At 37.2% G+C, this 20,648-nt stretch overlaps 1 protein-coding gene across 1 annotated transcript; it reads left to right on the top strand.

Annotated features, from left to right (window-relative positions):
* Positions 1-11,752: 11,752 nt before the first annotated feature.
* LOC136229742 (dimethylnonatriene synthase-like) lies at positions 11,753-20,648 on the top strand. The gene is made up of 3 exons (XM_066018641.1): positions 11,753-12,685; positions 19,776-20,096; positions 20,223-20,648. The coding sequence occupies exons 1-3, from the start codon at positions 11,753-11,755 to the stop codon at positions 20,529-20,531; spliced, it is 1,563 nt and encodes a 520-aa protein (XP_065874713.1). The 3' UTR covers positions 20,532-20,648.

Raw genomic sequence — 20,648 nt, forward strand, 5'->3', positions numbered from 1 at the left:
ACTTGCATTCACTGAGCATTGCAAATATCTAAGGATTCTTTTTACAGCTATGTAATGAGATTCCTTAGGGTTAGATTGATATCTAGCACAATAACATACTGAGAACTGAATGTCCGGCCTACTAGCAGTTAAGTAGAGTAGAGAACCAATCATACCTCGGTACAATTTGCTGTCTACTGACTTACCATTTTTATCAACGCAGAGGACAGTGTCAGTGCCCATAGGGATGGATATTGGCTTGCAATTATCAAGTTCATACTTCTTCAATATCTCCTTAGCATATTTAGTTTGACTGGTGAATATGTCATTTTTCCCTTGTTTGATTTGAAGTCCATGGAAGAAGTTGAGTTCTCCCATCATTGACATTTCAAACTCAGTCTGCATCTGCTTACTAAATTCCTTGCACATTGACTCGTTAATGGCACTAAAAATAATGTCATCAACATATATCTGAGCCAGTAGGGTATCTTTACCATTCCTCTTAATGAATAAGGTTGTATCAGCTTTACCTCTGACATAATTTCTAATAAGCAGGAAACTGGTGAGCCTCTCATACCAAGCACGTGGTGCTTGCTTGAGACCATACAGAGCCTTTTTGAGTTTATAAACGTGGTTTGGGAACTTAGGATCCTCAAACCCTGGAGGCTGATTAACATACACTTCCTCGTTTATAACTCCATTAAGGAATGCCTCTTAACATCCATTTGGAATAATTTAAAATTCATATAACTTGCATATGCACATAAAATTCTTATAGCCTCTAGCCTTGCCACTGGGGCGAAGGTCTCACCGTAGTCAATACCTTCTTGCTGACTGTAGCCCTGAGCTACAAGTCTTGCTTTGTTCCTGACCACGTTCCCTTGTTCATCCAGCTTGTTGCGGAAGACCCATCTTGTTCCTATGGTCTTCTGGCTTCTTGGATTTGGCACTAAGTCCCATACTTCATTTCTTCTGAATTGATCAAGTTCTTCTTGCATTGCACTCATCCAGAACTCATCGTGCTCAAGTTCAGCGAAGTTCTTTGGTTCCTGAACTGAGACGAATGCTACGTTGCTAAGGTATCTCCTGAGTTGATTTCTTATCATCAGGGTGTTTTCAGCAGTATCAAGAATGGTACTCTCTGAGTGACCTCTTGGTATTCTGATCTCTTTTGGTAGAGTGATGTCTTGAGCTGGTCGTGTTTCAACAATCTCTGCAGGTATAGATTGGTCAGTGAAAACTATTTGAGTTTCGCTTTTACCTTTGGTCAGCCCTTGAGGTAGTGACTCAGCGGCTGTTTCTTGGTCAGCGGGAGCTGAGTATGGATCATCCTCAGTCAGCTGCTTGTCTTTTCCTGCAGTGTTAGTTTCATCGAACTCAACGTGTACTAACTCTTCTAAGACCTGAGTTCGTTTATTGAAAACTCTATATGCTTTGCTGTTTGTTGAGTAGCCTAAAAAGATAGCTTCATCAGCTTTTGAATCAAACTTAGCAAGGCTGTCTTTAGTATTTAGAATGAAACATTTACAGCTGAAGGCACGAAAGTATCCAATGTTGGGCTTTCGTCCTTTGCAAAGTTCATAGGGAGTCTTCTTTAATATGGGTCTGACTAGAGCCCTATTAAGTTTGTAACAAGCTGTGTTGACAGCTTCTCCCCAAAAGTACTTTGGAAACCTATGCTCACTCAGCATTGTCCTGGCTATTTCAACCAAGGTTCTATTTTTCCTTTCAACAACCCCATTCTGTTGAGGCGTTCTAGGAGAAGAAAAATTATGGTCAATGCCGCTGGCTTCACAGAATTCAACAAACTGTTGGTTTTTGAATTCTCCACCATTATCACTTCGAATGTGAGCTAACTTTAGGTCTTTATCATTTTCAAGTTTTCTTACTAAAGTTGAAAACGTCTCAAAGGTTTCATCCTTGCTACTCAGCAAGATGATCCAAGTGTACCGAGAAAAGTCATGTACAATGACCAAGGAAAATCTTCTACCACCCAAGCTCAGCGGCTGGACTGGACCGAAGAGATCCAAGTGTAGCAACTCTAATGGACGCTTAGTTGAGACAATATTTTTACTATGAAAAGATTGTTTGGTTTGTTTTCCAGCCTGATAAGCGTTGCATAATTGATCTTTTTCGAACTTAAGTTCTGGCAGTCCCTCAACTAATTGCTTTCTTGCTAATTTGGCCAGGAGGTCCATGCTTACATGACCAAGTCTCATGTGCCATAGCCAGTAATTTTCTTCCCTTGACACTAAGCATACAGTTTTTGAAAATTTCTTTTCTAAATTCAGCATAAAGACATTATCAATACGAGGGGCAGTTAAAATCAGCTCATTTGTTTTACCCTCGAGTATTTTACATCTAGTGTCATCAAATATAACTTTTCTCCCACTATCACATAGCTGAGCTACGCTGAGTAAGTTATATTTGAGTCCGCTGACTAGGGAGACTGACTCAATAGTAGGATTACCACCAACGGTTCCTGACCCTACTATCTTACCCTTTTTGTTGTCTCCGAAACTTACGCTTCCAACTCGTTTACGCACAAATGTGATGAACTGAGTTTCATCACCAGTCATATGCCTCGAGCATGCGCTGTCAATGTACCACATCTTTGACTTCTCAGCACACCTCAGGCTTACCTGCAATATAGCTAGTTATCTTTAGGTACAGTCTTTTTGGGTCCTTGTTTGTTAGGCTCAGCAGGTAAAGCATCATATTTAATCTTATGACGACACACTGGGACAGTGTGTCCATTTTTCCCACAGAAGTCACAGCTGACCTTCCGTTTAGGATATCTCGCTGACTAGTCAACACCCCAGTGCTGAGCATGCCAGCACACCTTTCTGGTGTGTCCTTTCTTCCCACAGAAGTCACACTGGACATTCCGCTGAGGATTCCATCTCTGCTGACTAGTACTTCGATACTGAGTGTTCAGAGGAATGTTTCTTTTATTCGGAACTTTGAGTTGGTTCTGAATAGATGTGACGTCCTTTTTCAGTTTCTTAGAATCTGATTGGACCTCAGAGACAAACTTATGCATAATTTCTACGTTGCTATGCAAAGTTGAGTTGTCTTGGAGAAGATATCGAAGGTCACTCAGTTTGACCTCTTCAATCTCGTCACATCGCCTGCTGAGTGCTCTAACCTTCTTGTTACACTTTTTGACAAGTGTGTAGAGGTCACTCAGGGCATTAATCATTTCATTTTTGAGCAAGGGTAGCGATATTACCTCAGTTGAGTGTACCTCATCGTCAGATGCAATGGAGGGGTCAGTGTGCTCAGAAATACAAGGCTCAGCAAGCTCATCAGCCATGAAGCAGATCTTTGCTGACTCAGTGGCATCAGCTTCTGATGATGATGACTCATCACTATCACTCCAGGTTGCCACCATTGCCTTCTTGCCGTTCTTCTTTTCCTTCCTCAAGGTAGGACAACTTGATTTGATATGGCCAGTTTGATGACATTCAAAGTATGTGATGGGCTTTGAGTTGTCCTTCTTGTACTTGTCAAACTTCTTGTAAGGCTTCTTGGAATATTTATCATTCTTTCTGAACAACCTTTTCATCTTTCTAGTGAACATTGTCATTTCTTCATCATCTGTTGAGCTCCCATCAGTGGAGTCAGCTTTCATGACAAGAGACTTTTGCTTCTTGTCTTCAGACTTCTCCTTCACCTCAGAGTTCTTCATTGAGATCTCATGGGTCAGCAGGAGCCAATGAGTTCATCATACTTGTAAGTGGTTAAGTCTTGAGCTTCCTCAACAGCAGTTTTCTTGGCTTGCCAGCTTTTAGAAAGACTCCTTAGTATCTTCTTCACTTGCTCTTCCTCAGTAAAGATCTTGCCAAGTCTCTTGAGCTCGTTGATTATGTTTGTGAATCTTGAGTTCATGTCAGAGATTCCTTCATCATCATTCATTTCAAATAGCTCGTACAACCTCATGTGCTGGTTCACTTTGGACTCCTTAACTTTGTTGGTTCCTTCGTAGGTGACCTCCAGTTTCTTCTAGATCTCCTGCGTTGACTCACAACCTGAAATCTTGTTGTACTCTGCAGCATCTAACGCACAGTGAAGCATATTTATAGCCGAAGCATGATTTTGTAGCTTCTTGAGATCATCTTCTGTCCACTTAGTCTCAGCTTTAAAAACCATTTGGCCGTCAATAGTTTCAACAGGAACAAATGGGCCTTGGACTATAGAAAGCCATGCACTCATATTTGTTGCCTGAATGAAATTTTTCATTCTGTTCTTCCAAAAGGTATAGTTAGACCCGAAGAACAGAGGAGGCCGAGTAATGGACAGTCCCTCAGGTAAAATCTGAGTTGTCTGATTTCCTGGGAGGAAACGAGTGCTGTTCTCAGCCATTGTGGGGATCAGCTCAAGATAGTTATATCTTGCTCAGTGAGCTTGAAAGCTCTGATACCACTTTTTGGTCCCGTATAACGTGACAAGGTTAGTTCCAAAGGAGGGATAAGAACTAATTTAAATTTTGTCCGTTAAGGCTGACTTCTTTTCTTAAGAAAAGGTTTACACAGCGGCGATAAGTTGTTTTAAGACACAAGCTTAGTCAACTGGTGACTAAGACTGTTTCTTTCTTTGAGTCAGGAGATAGCACTTTGAGTCTATTCCTGAACTCAGCTTCTTAGTGCACTCAACTCAGCGTGAGTTCGTTACTTAGTCAGTTTTATAGCAAGCAATATACAAAGGAGTTTAAGGGTTAGAAATATGTTACTCAGCAGACATATCCTGGTTCGGCCTCTCCGCCTACGTCCAGTCCCCGGAACGCGTTCTGAGCTTTTTGAATTCTCTACTGAGCTCTTTAAAGGTAGAGCACGAAAACTTTTACAATAGAAGCTGAGTATACAAGAGTACCTTCCTCTATACCTCTACTCACTCCTATAACTACCGCTGAGTACTATAACCGAGTACTCAGCTTCTCTTTTCTATTCTTCTAGAACTGATAAAGTGTTTGTCCTAAACAACAATTGCTAAGACACTTTAGATGAATGAAATCACTCTAGACTTTTACACAATGATTGGAAATTGGTGTAAGATTTTGCTTTGCTTTTCTCACAGAACTTCAAGTATGAATTTGGTCAGCATTTCGACTAATTGAAGATCTGCATCGAATGAAGCAATTGAGAGTCCTTTATATAGTGACACTTCAAGCACCGGTAATTTCGAATTTCGAAATAACCGTTGGAGGCTAACGGCTTCATGTCGTTGTCACTCAGGACGTGCTCAGTGTCGTTGGCCAATGAGATTCTTGCATCTTCTGTCTACGGCAGTGCTCAGCAGCTTTTCGTCAGATAAATAGAATGTTTCGACATTTACGGAAAAGTCTTCCAGGCAGCTTCCTGCGCCTTCTGAACTTTACCCAAAGTAGAAATACTTTGTCTATAAGTTGGTTCTGTTCTGCCGCTGACCTGACTGCATTGTCGCTTAACTCAGCAGCTTCCTCTTGAAGCTTTTGTTAGAAGGCTTCTCGATCCTTCTTCATGCTGAGTCGTCGTTTCACTTGATACGACTGTGTTTTATCTTCTTGGGTCGTGAGGTCTTGATCTGTTGACTTGGACTTGACTTACACTTATGGACCTTTAGGCTTTTTATCATAATGTCTTATAAATCAATAAACTCAACATTGAACAAACACATTAGTGTGAATAAATTAAAGCATTTAAATTTAATGTGTTAGAATATTTTTTTTATCATTTACTTAAATAATTTTGTCAAATCAAAATCATGTGGAAAGGTGTTTCAACATATAGAACTTTTCATCAAGGAAAACTTCAACTATAAACTAGTAAAAACATGATCAATAACATGTAAAAATAGGAGAAATTTTGAATGCAGAACACTGAGAACAACAAAATAGATTAGGAAGCATGTTAACCATTTATAGACTGGTATACCAGTCCAAAATAGGTTAACAGTTATGATACAGAACTAGTCTTGTTCTGTTACACAACTGGTCTTATTCTATTACACAACTGGTTCAATTCTGTGAACTGTTCTGTTACATAATTGTTATATTGTGCAAATTTATATTATTACACCATGGACTCCAAGAGAATGATTAAATGTCAATACCATCAAGTCTTTGATGAGCAAAAAAGAGGGGTTGTAGAGACTATATATTTACCTAGACTGGGGTGATAATTCTTAACATGATAACACGGTTTACATAACTAATTCGATTGATACGACACGAAACAATTATCATTTATATCATACATATTTATATGAAACATATATGTAGATAATGGTCGAAGGGTCTACTTGTCGAGTCCTTGAACCTACGCTGGGGGTTTAAACTCTACAAAAATATGAATTGAACACTTATATTAGAGAGCTAGCATCCTAAACATCTCGTGTCAGTGAATCCCCGATTGGATTCAACCTTAATATAAACATCCTGTTTATTTTATTTCAAATGAACATGTCCTGTTTCAAATGAAGAGACCTGTAATTTTGTGAAGGTGTGGGTCTGAACCATCCCATAAAGGATACAATACAAATGTAAGGGAGAGGGAGAAGGAGACCTGATGACAAAGATGAGCAGCAAAACATTGCTTCATCTACATGTTTCACATCAATCCCAATAAACCAAGTTACAACACTGATATCATCATGGCCGTAAGTGCAAAGCAGCGATCTGCATATATCATACGAATAATTACTCAACGTACAACGCATTCCTATATTCTCACATAGTTCATTATCACCGAAGAGCCTTATAAGTTCAATAAGACCTCGATATATGTTTAGGTTCAAATTTATGTCATATATGATCAATGTAAAAAATTCCAAAACCAAGTGTAATTGAAGATTCAATGCTTGAAGTTCTCTTTCCTGACTTTAGGAAGTGGGTTTTCTTTGAACTCTGACCCAATGTACCAATTGTGTCATTGGCCTATATTACATTATATTAGTAAATTTAGGAATTCACTCAAGTCTCAAATACAGGAGACTAAAATTTAAGCAAAGATCCTTAAGTGACACACTGGTTATTGATGTTGAGAAAATAGAAAGTAACTTTGGGAGCAGAGATATTCATGTGATTGGTGATGAAGATAAGAAAGGTACATAGAATTTGTTGAATAACATGATTGAGGAGACAACAAATAAGCTATCTGAGACCAAAACGTATGTCAAGGCCAACCCTTTCCATGGCTTTTGTCAATTCTCCAACCACATCTTGCCCAACCTATTTTAGGACGGACAAGAGCAAAAACCATAAATGGTCAACAAAGTCGATATTATAAAATTCCTAAGGAACAAGAAGAAGTAATTGACAAATAAGGAAGATCCTGAAAGTTTTCCACTTCAAAACGCCTCTTTCGACAGATTCCAGCTGTTAACTACTTATTTTTAAGGTTATTTTTCTTTAATGCTTGAACTGAATAACAGAGGCTTGCGAGGCCACAATAATCGGATCTATTTGGTCTCGTGGTAGAGAAAAACCATATTAGAACACTCAAATTTAATTGTAAAGTAAAGGTTATTTCTATATCTAAGCGTAATATTAACATGATAAGAAGATTTTAAAGATCATAAACATTGTCTTAAAGCAATGCAGAACACCTTATGGAACAGAAAAGTTATCGAAATTACCATGTCTTCTATAGAGAAGCCTTTGGTCCATTTTATAAGAGTTCCTGATGCTATGTATGTTTGCCTAACTAGAAACAAAAAGGTAAATCTGATTTCTCTTTGCTGACCATAAGAGAAAGGTAAATCGTCACTTTCGGTAGCAAGAAACTTTGCAAGTGCTTGAGCAATGAAATCAACTCATGCCTGAAATCATCATCATTTACGAATGTATCAGATATGAACTCGCCAAAGCAGAGGGAAATTTATTAAGCTAGCTAATAATGATACTCACATCTCAAAATCAAATCACTAAGTGAGGCAGAATGGAAACCCCCTTAAACTCTTGTTTGACTACACGATTTTCTCTCCTGCCCAACACTACACGTAGGACTCGAAAATTTGTACCACCAAGGTATAATGCATAATACACACCCTTCTCATCCCTGAACAAACAAGCATATATCACATATAACATATTGGAGTTCTGACTACATAAGGCAACAATAAGATGTAAATAGCTTATAATTGATCCTTTTCCTCATTTATATTGACCTATTTCCTCAACTAAAACCAAACTATATCTATCTCAAAATGATTTTCAAACAATAATCCAATCTCTATTAGACTACCAAAGAAATTCCTAGCTAATATTACAATTGTTAGCTCACCCACCACAAAGATTACAATTAACTTGCATTTAGTAAGATCAAGTATCACATATGGTATTCTTCTCTAGTTATACAACAACAAAAAGTAGCTTGTCAATTAATTAATTTAGTAAAGAAACATTTATATAAGAGACCATTAACACTACCTACATGTTATACTTAGAAAATATTCATTTGAAATTAATTTAGAACATAAAACTGAACTTTGAGCTGATGCGCTGCACAACGGAGATATTAAATTATGACTAAAACATTGATCAAACATTCTAAAAAACAAGCAATAGGTATCCAAAAGCCAATTCCAAATAAACTCTGGCTCTAGTCAATTATCATGCTTCAAGCTCAAAACTATGTTGAAGAATGAAATGTTGAAAGTCAAATTGATTGAAAACTCAACTGTTGTGACTAAAAGTGAACATTAACACATGTTAAGACTTCCACCCTCAAATTGATTGGATCAGCATCACATCTGAGGACTAAAAGATAACCAAATCAAATAATTACGCATCTCAAGTTGAAATTAGTTGGAAATACTTGAAACCTAAGTGGAAAATAAATTGTAGCAATAATGAAATAAAATGAATACCTGACATGCTCTCTTCAATGGCTCTTCAACTGCCAACAAGTTTCGAAAACTAAACAGGAATGAAGACTGAGAGCTAGATTCCTCTTGGGTATCAGAATTTGAAAGAGTTCTTCGTAGTGGAGGACGATTTACACACCTTGACCTAAGAAAAACTCTTTCGTGACCTAAGAGAAGCTTTTTGAATAGAGAACAGATCTAGGAAGATTATGAGCTATGGAGAAATTGCTTGACCTAAATGGTCTTTGGGGAAAACTGTATAGCCGTAAAGATAAACTTTGGGACAAAATCGTAGAAGCCATGGGTTTTGCTTTTGTTTAAGACGTTAAGAATTGGGGCAAATTTTTGGAGGGATTCTTTTGGCGGTACTGATAAGTGTCCAATTCAACGTTCAAATGTCCACTTTAATGCTAGGTTATTTAATTAATTTGGTGTTATTTTGGGTATTATTGCTTGTTTTGGTTTGATTTGCCTCCACAGGACTCAAATGATTAAAAGGAGCAGAATTGGACTTAATTGAAGCAAATTTGGACTAAAAGGGAATTTGGAGCTGATTTAGAGGAGCTGAAACGAAAATGGAGTTAGTCTTGCCCAAGACTAAGGACCTCCGAATCTGCTGATGTTCAGATTGACCAGGACTCTCCCTTATTCTATTAAGAATGAACCTGGACAGTTGGGAATGACTAAGCATGCACGAAATTAGGAGATATGATATGACAGATTAGAAAAGATATTGATTGTATTTTTAAAACAAAATTATCTTTTTGTTAGCTAATTTTTATGAGAGGTTTTTCTCTACAAAAGCCTGATTTACGTTCTTAGAAAGAGGTTCTTTTTAGGTTTTATTTTTCAGTATTATTTTGTTCTCTCTTTGAAACAGAAACATGTGTTCTTCCATGGCTAATCGTAGCTAAACTTCTATATTCGGTTAAGGGTTAATTCAAATGAGGTTTTTCTTCATTATCGTGAGACTGTTGTGCTTTAATTATTCTTATTATTCTACCGTTTATTTGTTCATTGTATTTAGAGATTTATTCTCAATTGATTATTCAATCTTCGAATGATAACTGCATGTCGTTCTTTGAATTGAATTGTCATACGGCTGAATTGGTAAAGTTAGAGTTTTACCTAAATGAACCAATCATAGTAGCAATCGATAATATAAATTGAGTTAGTTTTGTATTTGAAAGAATAGATTCAGATTTGACAACTTGAGATTGTCTTTCATGTGACATTAATACAAAATTAATTAGGTTTATTTGAGTCGAATGAACAAGTAATTTAGTTTCTGAATCGTCTACGCTGAGTGTCGGTTGGCTAAGGTCGGGTTTTTCTAATTCATCAGGCTGTCAATAGATTAAATCTTGACCGCTAAGGCAAGAATTATTTATTGATTAGGAACTGGTTATACGCGCGTGCTTGACCAGTTTAATATTAAGGAAGAATACTCCAAACCGATCCGGTATGTGTATAAGAGTCTATTTTATCTGTCTGTGATCGATACTGAGTGAATTACCTACCTGCGAACCCCCTTGATCGGATTTCTCCAAAACATTGTTTACAAATCATATTTACTCTTGCTAATTTTATTTTATTTGAAATTCTCAATTGGTTAAATCTCACAAATCAAAACCCCTTGTTTATTTACTTTGTTTATTTATCAAGTCATTATTGTTTTGAGTCAGTAATATTCCCTTGGGTTCGACATTTGCTTACCCTTGTTACAAATCCATATTTCGGTCAAATAAAGTTATATTTATCTTTGGTGGATTCGACACCCATCAGGTACGTTGAAAATTTGGGGCAAAAATTAGAGAGGGATTCTTTGGCGGTATGTTGAATTTCGGGGTAATTATTTAGATAAAATAGTGAGGATAAAATATATTATTAATATTATAATTAATAAAATAGTGAGAATAGTAAAATATGAAATTTATAAAATTTATAAAAAAATATGTATTAATGAGAATAAAATAAAAATTAATTTAATAAATAAATTGTTTTGTGATTAATAATAAAGCATATAATTTATTCTCATTAAAGTTATTGAAATTATGTTTTTAATGTGAATTTTTTCTATTCTCACTATTTTTTTCTCATTAATGCCCATATTTCTTGTAGTGAAGATCTAATCAATCATACTAGCTGGGCAGAGAAAGAAGGGCCCGGGGGCCAGGTCCCTCTGGCCGCTGGAACCACCATGATCACGAATAGTTTCGGCATTCATGTCTCTATGAAATTTAAGGTTGTGGTGATTCTAGGTCCCTGTTTCCTAGAAATTTAGCTTGGATGCTATTAATAATCCCAAAATTGGCCCAGGTCCCGTTAAGTCTTCTCTAAATCTAAAATTTCAATTTTTTTGGGCATGTTTTGCTCTTTCTAAGTTCAAATTTCTAGTTTTTTTGGCTTGTTAGACCCTTATTAAATCAAAATTTCTATTTTTTTTTATTTTTGTCTGTTAGGACTTTCTTAAATCTAAATTTCTAATTTTTTTCACCTATTAGGCACTCTCTAAATCCGAATTTTTTCTATTAGACACCGATTTAGTAAAAAATAAATTTTTTTTTTATACACCACGTATAAAATCGGCCTCCAACCGAGCAATCTTGTATTCGTCACTGCATACCAACATCATTAAAAATTAATAGTGTAATAAACAATTAAATATTTACTTTTTAACAACAATGTTTTTCATAAATTGATTCTAACATGTTAGGTGTGCATATTTCTTTTTATAGCATCAATCTTTTCCATGAAATTAATTGCATGATATGATGTACCTCGTCATATGTATTTCGTCATCCTTTTTTCTTAATTTGATGCATTTCGTCACAAGTATTATATAAATTGTCGAATATAAGAAGCAATCCAAGAGTAGGCAAAGAAACACAAGAACACAACTCTTAACTCCCTCTCCATAATTATATCCATGGATTTCTCTTTCTCTTCTTATATTCAATTAATAGCTTTCCTAATTCTTCTATCTGGAGTTGCATTCATCAGAAAGCTCAAAACCACCACCGTCCCGGTACCGGAACCAGAAGGAGCATGGCCGTTGATCGGTCATCTTCATCTCCTAACAGCCAAAGAACCAGCCTGTAAAATCCTGGGAGCCATCGCTGATAAGTGCGGCCCTATTTTCTCACTCAGATTCGGCATCAACAAAATCGTGGTCGTAAGTGGTCAAGAATTGGTAAAACAATGTTTCACTACCAACGACGTCGTATTTGCAAATAGAGCCAGCATAGCTGCAGGTAAACACATGGGTTATAACAATGCAATTCTGGCATTAGCTCCATATGGTCAATACTGGAGAGACCTCAGAAAATTAGCCACTCTTCAGCTATTTTCAAATCACAGGCTTGAATTACTCAAACCTATCATATTATCAGAAATTAACATTTTCCTCAAAGATTTGTACCTTGATTATAATAATAATAATACGAATGCTATTAACATAAGTAAAATGTTTGAGATGTTAACGTTCAATATTAGCCTGAGGATGGTGGTTGGGAAGAGATTCTGTAGCAGTAAATATAGTGATGAAAACAGTGAAGCTTGGAGGTATAAAAAAGCTATTGAAGAAGCTTTATATTTAAGTGGGACATTTGTTTTGTCAGATGCGATTCCATGGCTTGAGTGGGTTGATTATGGAGGTTATATTAGTGCTATGAAAATGAATTCTAAGGAACTTGACACAGTCATTGAAGCTTGGCTTGATGAGCATATCAGTAAAAAAGAAAAAGTTAACGGTGAAAGTGAAAGTGAAAGTGATTTTATGGATGTTTTGCTTTCAAATATTGATGAAGAAGCTGTGATGTCTGGCCATTCACGCCCTACTGTCATTAAAGCAACTTCTATGGTACGTATATCATACTTATGTCAATTTTAATTGCATCAACTTGCATTACATATACACATAATTGGCTGTTTATAAGTTAAAGTATGGTTCAAAACACCAGCCAGCTCAAATCACGAATCAATTGTGGCATGTTAGCGGCTTCCTGGCGTTCAACGCTGGAACCCACGAGTGCTCCCAGATTTTTATTTTTTGCCCATTGCCCACTCGCCATTCCATACCATCCCTGATCGCTTCTCTAGCCTTGCATAAGCTTCGCCAAAAATAACTCGGATTAGTGCTAGGCCTGCTGTGTAGCGGATCAGATTCAGGGTAATATTTGGCCTTCAGGATCCTTGCGCATAGTGAGTCGGGGTGCTTGATCAATCGCCACAGTTGTTTGGCAAGCAGAGCTATATTGAAGGAACTCAACCATTTAAAACCAATGCCACCATTTTTCTTGGATTTACAGACCGCGTCCCAGGCAAGCCAGTAAATGGGCTTTTTGGAATCCGTTCCGCCCCACCAGTAGCGACTAATCATACCCTGAATTTCCTGACAGAGGCTATCTGGCAACAGAAAACAAGACATAACATAGGTTGGGATGGATTGGACCACAGCCTTGATTAAAATCTCCTTACCACCTGCGGAGAGATATTTCTCCTCCCATCCTTTTAGCTTTCTCTGGATCCGTTCTTTAACACTGGAAAACACTGCTTTCTTACTGTGCCCAATAACTGTTGGGAGCCCAAGGTACTTGGGGAGGGCACCCGTGATTCTGACCCCTAGCCCTGTGGATATTGTGTCGCGCCTACCCAGCGGAACCCCTTGGCTGAAGGAAATTTCAGATTTTTCATAGTTGACTACTTGACCCGAGAAGATTTCATACAGCCCCAATATACTACGTAGCTTAGCAATTTCCGTAATTGTGGCTCTTCCGAATATTAAGGAATCATCGGCAAAAAACAAGTGAGATAAGCTTGGGCTTGTCCGTGTGACTTTAATACCGTGCAGCTCCCCAGCGATCTCAGCTTTCCTAATATTAGCAGACAGTGCTTCTGCGCATATGAGGAACAGATAGGGTGAAATAGGGTCCCCTTGTCGGAGACCTCTCTCTGGGAAAATCTTGCCCTCAGGTTGCCCATTAATTAGGAAACACATTGATACAGTAGACACACACACCATTATCAGCTGAATAAAATGATTGGGGAAATGCATATAATTCAAAACCTGTTCAAGAAAGGGTCATTCAATTCTGTCATAGGCCTTGCTCATATCTAGTTTCAGTGCGAAGTTGCCCATATTCCCCTTAATTCTGGTATTCATACTGTGGAATGCTTCAAATGCCAAGATAGCATTGTCAGTAATTAATCGGCCAGGCACGAAAGCAGACTGGGAGTCTGAGATGATACTGGGCAGAACCTTTTTCAGCCGGTTAGCAATAACCTTGGAGATTATTTTATACAGAACATTGCACAGGGCTATAGGTCGCATCTCCTTCATCGTAGCTGGGCTCTTTACTTTGGGAATCAGAGTGATGAAAGTATGGTTCAGCTCACTCAGCATAACGCAACTGTTCAGGCAGTCCAGGATCAGATTCGAGACTTCAGTTCCCACTGTCGCCCAGCACGATTGGTAGAAGAGCGGGGGCATTCCGTCGGGTCCTGGTGCCTTTGTCGGGTGCATTTGATTAAGTGCTTCCTCAATTTCAGCGCGGTGGAATGGAACGGAGAGCCTTCTTTGCTGTTCCTCTGTCAACTTATTATCAATAGCCTGGATATAGGATTCCCCTGATGGCGGGTCTGTGGTAGTGAACAGTTCGGAGAAATAAGCGAGCACCACAGATCGGATTCCATCATTCCCCTCTTTCCAATTCCCCTCTCTATCCTTTATCCGCTTCAACCTATTCGTCCGCCTTCTTGCGGAGCACTTCGCGTGGAAATATCCCGTATTTCTATCTCCAGATTTCATCCAGTCCGTCTTTGCCCTCTGACGCCATTTGATTTCCTCCCGTGTCTGCATTTCCGTTATCTCCTCAACCATTCGTGCTTCCTCAGTCGCACGTGTTGAATCGGCTGACCTCTGCACACTGTTTAATTTTTTCGTTAAGCTTTTTAGGTAGCTTTGCGAAAATTTAAACTGATCCCTGCTCCACTTACTAAGCCCATCTGCCACTAATTTGATTTTGTTTTGCACCGGCACCTCAGTCCGCGGGTTAGTCCAGAGATCATCGAGCTTAGACATGAAAGACTCGTCCCGAAGCCACATTGCTTCAAACCTGAAAACTTTGCTTCTTTGTCTCCCCAGATGGTCGTCTTTGTCACTAGTAATAAGAAGTGGGTTATGATCCGACGATATACGCGGTAAGGTTCGCACAAGGGTATGAGGGAAGATACCGATCCAGTCCAAATTTGCCACCACCCTGTCCAACTATTCTCAAATAGTATCAGCCCCGCGCCGATTGTTAGACCAGGTAAAATTGCCTTCTGCCAGTCCCAAATCAGTCAAATTGCAGCTTTCGAGACATTCCTGAAAATCTCTCATCTCCCTGTTATCCCTGACACGTCCTCCTTTTTTCTCTGAGGTCCACAGAATCTCATTGAAGTCTCCAAAACATAATAAAGGCAGAGATTCTATACTGTGCAAATGACGGATTAGTTCCCAGATGTGCCTTTTGTTTGCTCTCTCAGGCCATCCATATATCCCAGCCCCACGCCAACTCCCCTTATCCTCAGTTCTGACCACAAAATAGATACAATGCTGTGAATAGTTTCTAATCGTCACATCCAACTCCTTCTTCCATCCAAAAATCAAGCCCCCACTCATACCGACTGGATCCACAAAGAACAGATTGTAGGCAGTGAAAGACCGGTATAAGTAAGTGCAATCGTTTTTCCTTAATCTTGTTTCCATAAGAAAAAACATGTCTGGGCAATTTTCCCTCATTCTTATCTTGAGGGTTCGGAACGTCCATGAGTTACCCATCCCTTGGACGTTCCAGCTCATTATTTTCATTATGTAGGGTGGGGCCTGGTGTTGGCCTCCACCCTCTGGTCTGTACTTGCTAGAGCTTTTTTCAGGTTATGGTGTTGTTTTTCTGTCTCAGCCCCCTCCTCGCTTGTCTCTTCTCTTTGTCTCTTGTTTTTCGTAGAAGCCGTGCCTTGGTCCTGTGTTATAGGGGAGAGAACCTGAGGACCTTGCTTCCTAGCCAAGCTTTTCAACTTGAATTTTCTGACCCGAGACACTTCCCCAATTGTTCGCCCTTCTCTAGCGTTCATGAGATTTTGGAACGCCGGGGCGGTGCCTGTCGTATTGCTGGACTGCACATTATTATGCGATTGGGGTTCACTATTCATTTCCGACACTTCCTCCGTGCTACTATCCTTATCGAGACAATGCATCTCGACATCAGCACCTCCCAGCCCATCCGCCTGTTCTTCGCACAGGTCACCACGAAAGGGATTTTGTCTTCCATCCCTACGTACCTCTGTGTTTGGTTCTAGGCTATGATTAGTTGGTGCAAACACCATTGTTCTGGCCACCCTTTTTGGTCTATCTTCCTCGCTGTGGGAATTCTGTGTGGTATCAGCTTGTTTCTCCCCTATACCGTAAGACACAGTTCTGAGCTTCGTTGGTGATGCTCGCATTGAAGGATCATACAGCCATTCATCGTTTACCTCCCTAGCCAGCCCTGCTTCACAATCGTCATATACATGGCCAATGACTCCGCAGAGGTAGCAAAAGTTAGGCATCTTCTCATATTTGAAGGATACCCAAACCTCCTCCTCGTTTGTATCAAGTAGGAAGACCCCCCTTATCAGTCGTTTTGTCACATTTAGCCTGACTCTAACCCGCACATACTTTGCCCAGTTCTGTAAACTCTCACTGTCAATCATCATGAATTCCCCCACTCGCTCTGCCAGCTTTTGGATTGCTCCCTGTGTTCTGCAGTGTAACGGAACGTCGACTATTCGAATCCAGAATTCACACATATTCATCTGAAGCTGAGATAACTGGGTGATCCCGACCGGGTTGGCCAAAATAACCAGATGTCTATCGTAATGCCATGGCGAGTCTCGTAAGACTCGTTCCTTATCCTTCACGGATTGAAATTCAATAGTAAACAGTCCATCCCCACTCTCGTTCACTTTGAAGCCTTTGTTCGTTTTCCATATTGCATTAAAAGCATTTGACATAGTATGTATATTCAGGGGTTTTGGTGAAAGTAGACGACCGACCACTTTTTTTGACGTATCAGTTAGGCCATCTCGCTCATTCGACCCCAGTACTATGATTTCTTCCTCCTCCTCGGTTAACTTTAATTTACTCCATTGTTTTTCTATATGGTCGACCATGATTTGTTACACAAGAGAAAAGCTACAAAAACAGTAATCAAGAGAACAATTACCCGGATGGTCGGGTGATTAATGCACCAGAATCGGCAGAGAAAACCTAGCCGCACTCGTAATGTTGTTGGAGCCGCAGGTTAGAGAGAAACCACATATCAGGGCAGGTCAGAATGAAATTGTTATATTTTATTATTATTATGCGTTCATTAAAGTTATAAATCGGGTATATGTTTAATTTTACTTCTGTCATTGTTAGGAAAGTTTAACTTTAACATATGAAACTATAAAATTATTTTTATTTCACAATGAAATCAGACAACCTATTAAACTTTAAACATAAAAATATTTTCTATTGCAGTTAGCTATTTACTATTTCTATTAGTTGTTTGTTGTTTCTGTTTTGTTATTAGCTAATTAATTAGAAGTGTTTGGTAAAATTATGGTTAAATGTTACTTTTAGTATGTAAAATGTCTAATTTGGACATATTTTAAATTAGTCAATAAATAAATTATAAAAATAAAAAATTATCATACACAAATTAATAGAAATAATTTAAATAATTAAATAATAATTATAATAATTTATTGAATGGAGTAAAAAAATTTCCTTCAACAATAATATTCTTGAGTTGAAAATAAGGTAAAAAAATAAATGTGTTTTGTGAAAATAAGAAGGATAATTTTATCAACATTAAATAAATACAAACAATTGTTAATGAAAAGCTCTACAACATACTTTTTCATGAAATGCTTCAAAATAAGAAGGATAATGTTACACGATGCTCCGAAAAGCTGAAACAAACACATTTTATATGTAAAATGTTGACTGTATTACTAATACAGACACAAACAATTTGCTGAAATGTCAACAACTAAGTTTTCCACGTATAAGTTAATCAGAATTTTTTTTTGTCAAAGTGTCTATAATATATATTGTATTTCTAACACAATTAGAAACAACCTACCAAAAATGCGCAAATATACTATAGTTTATCGACAAATTTGATTAGAAAGTTCAATATGACCGTGAATAAATTTAACATGATTAGCGTGAGAGATTAAGGGTCTGTTTGGTTCAGCTGTTAGCTAATAGCTGTTGCGGTTGCTGTTAGTTGTTTGCAGTTGCAGTAAGATGTTAGTTGTTGCTGTTAGCTGTTTGTTACTAGCTGTTTAATTACTAGTGTTTGGTAAAATTATATTGAACTATTGCTGTTCGGATTAAAATGTCTAAAATGGACATATTTTAAATTAATAAACGATGAAATTATAAAAGAAAAAATGTGAAAAAATACTCATAACGTTTACAACTAGGAATAATTTTACTCTTAACGTTTAAAATGGTGCAATTTTACCTATAATGCTGGAAGCAAAAAGCAATTTTACCTCTAACATTGACAAGTTAGATCGATTTCAGATATTATTAGAAAATATAGATATTTTATTTCTTATTCTACACCAATTGCATATATCAGTAGTTCTAAAAAAGAGATTTCATACTTTTTATAATTTAATAATAAAATTGAAATTTAATATTTATAAATTCGAAGAAATATTTGAATTTTTTTTGTCCAACTCGTACAAAATGCAATATTTTTTTTATTTTCTTAAAAAAATTCACGTCTAATCATATGTTTGTCATCTGTTACTAATTATGATAAAATGGTGCACATGTGAAGTGTAGATAACAATATTCATTACAAAAAAGACAATTTGATAAATTATTTCTCAAATTGACTCAACTTGTCAATGTTAGGGATAAAATTGCTTTTGACCCCAATATTAGAGGTATAATTGCACTATTTTAGACGTTAAGGGTAAAATTGCTCCTAGCTATAAATGTTAGGGGTATTTTTTCACCTTATCCTATTATAAAATAAAAAAAATGTGTTACACAAATTAATAAAAATAATCTATATAAAAAATCAAAAATTTATTGAACGTAACAAAACCTTGTTCTTCTGGTAATTATGTTGTAGAAATATAAATAATGTTAAAGAATAAATATATTTTATAGAAATAAGAATGATAATTTTGTGAATAATATATAACTTATGAAAAGCTCCAGAACACTGTAGTTTCAGAGAAAATGCTAAACGCTGTGGTTATATAAACCTAACCAAACACTATATTTTCTGCAGTTTGGAGTGAAACGCTAAACGCTCCTGCGAAAAGCTGAAACAAACACCTCTAAGTATGAAGCTAGATTAAATATGGACCACAATGTTGAAAACTAGATTAAATATGGACCACAATGCAGTGTGTTTGGTTGAACCTAGATTAAATATGGACAACGTTGAAGACTAATGCCTTGTTTGATAAACCACTTAATTGCTTAAATTAAAATGTTAAGCACTTATTTAATTTAAGTGCGTTTGATAACAGTTGTTTCTCCACCACTTAAATTAGTTAATTAAGTTAAAAATCACTTATTTTGATAAGTCAAAATATTTAACTTAACATTTTAAGTTAAACATTATCAACTAATATTTTTATATAAATTAAATCATTCAATATTTCCATCACTTATAATATTCAGCACTTAAAATTCAGTACTTATTTTTTCAGTACTTAATTTTCAGTTTTATAAAACAGCACCTAACACACACAAAAGGACATTAACTACATGCCAGAATCTTGCACAACAAAATGGAATATATACTAGATGTAAATAATTAATAAAAGCAAACAAATTTACATTTTCATTCAAATGTTAGTTATGATAATAATTTGACATATAATATAAGTTGGAAAACATGTATATGTAGATTCTGATTCTGACTGGAGCTGGAAGCACAGCAGTAACATTAACATGGATACTTTCCTTACTGCTAAACAATCCAAAAGTTCTGAAAGCAGCCCAAGAAGAGATTGACAAACAAGTAGGCACATCAAAATGGGTTGAGGAATCAGACATTCAAAACCTCAAATATCTCCAAGCAATCGTCAAAGAAACACTTCGGTTATACCCACCTGGTCCACTCACCGGAATTCGTGAGGCAACAGAAGATTGTTATATTGGTAAATATCACATTTCCAAAGGAACTCGTCTCTTTGTCAACCTCTGGCAGCTTCATCGTGACCCACAGGTAACCCTATCAATTTCCAACACCACAACACGATTTACATAGATAATTATTTGCTTAACATGGTATGTATAGATGCAGATAATAGGATTATGATACGATAACTCATTTTGACACTCCTATCCACAGGTTTGGGAAGATCCAGGGGAGTTTTGGCCTGAAAGATTCCTGACAACTCATGCTCATGTTGATGTTAAGGGTCAGAATTTTGAGCTTATTCCTTTTATCTCTGGGAGAAGATCTTGCCCAGCCATTAACTTTGGGTTGCAACTTGTTCATATAGCTCTTGCTAGGCTGATTCAGGGATTTGATCTGGCCACAGTTGATGGTTTGGCTGTGGATATGAAGGAAGGTGTGGGAGTTGACTTGCCCAAGGTTGATCCTGTAGAAGTTATTGTCAAACCTCGTCTTGGTTTTGAGCTCTATAATTGCCTTTAATTTAGGCAACAATAAGGCTTAAATGTCAACACTACTGATAATGTTTTGCATTTAGTAATATTATCATCATGTGATAAGGAATGGCAGTCCAAGATTCCTACATTATTTCACATTTTG

Source organism: Euphorbia lathyris, chromosome 5 (genome assembly GCF_963576675.1).
Source record: "Euphorbia lathyris chromosome 5, ddEupLath1.1, whole genome shotgun sequence".
Taxonomy (NCBI): domain Eukaryota; kingdom Viridiplantae; phylum Streptophyta; class Magnoliopsida; order Malpighiales; family Euphorbiaceae; genus Euphorbia; species Euphorbia lathyris.

What these genes read in the sequence shown, in the direction of transcription:
- LOC136229742 (XM_066018641.1), top strand. Translation starts at nt 11,753, where the DNA reads ATGGATTTCTCTTTCTCTTCTTATATTCAATTAATAGCTTTCCTAATT. An exon ending in TCATTAAAGCAACTTCTATG is followed by an intron (nt 12,686 to 19,775) that starts GTACGTATATCA and finishes ATGTATATGTAG; the next exon opens with ATTCTGATTCTGACTGGAGC. An exon ending in AGCTTCATCGTGACCCACAG is followed by an intron (nt 20,097 to 20,222) that starts GTAACCCTATCA and finishes TCCTATCCACAG; the next exon opens with GTTTGGGAAGATCCAGGGGA.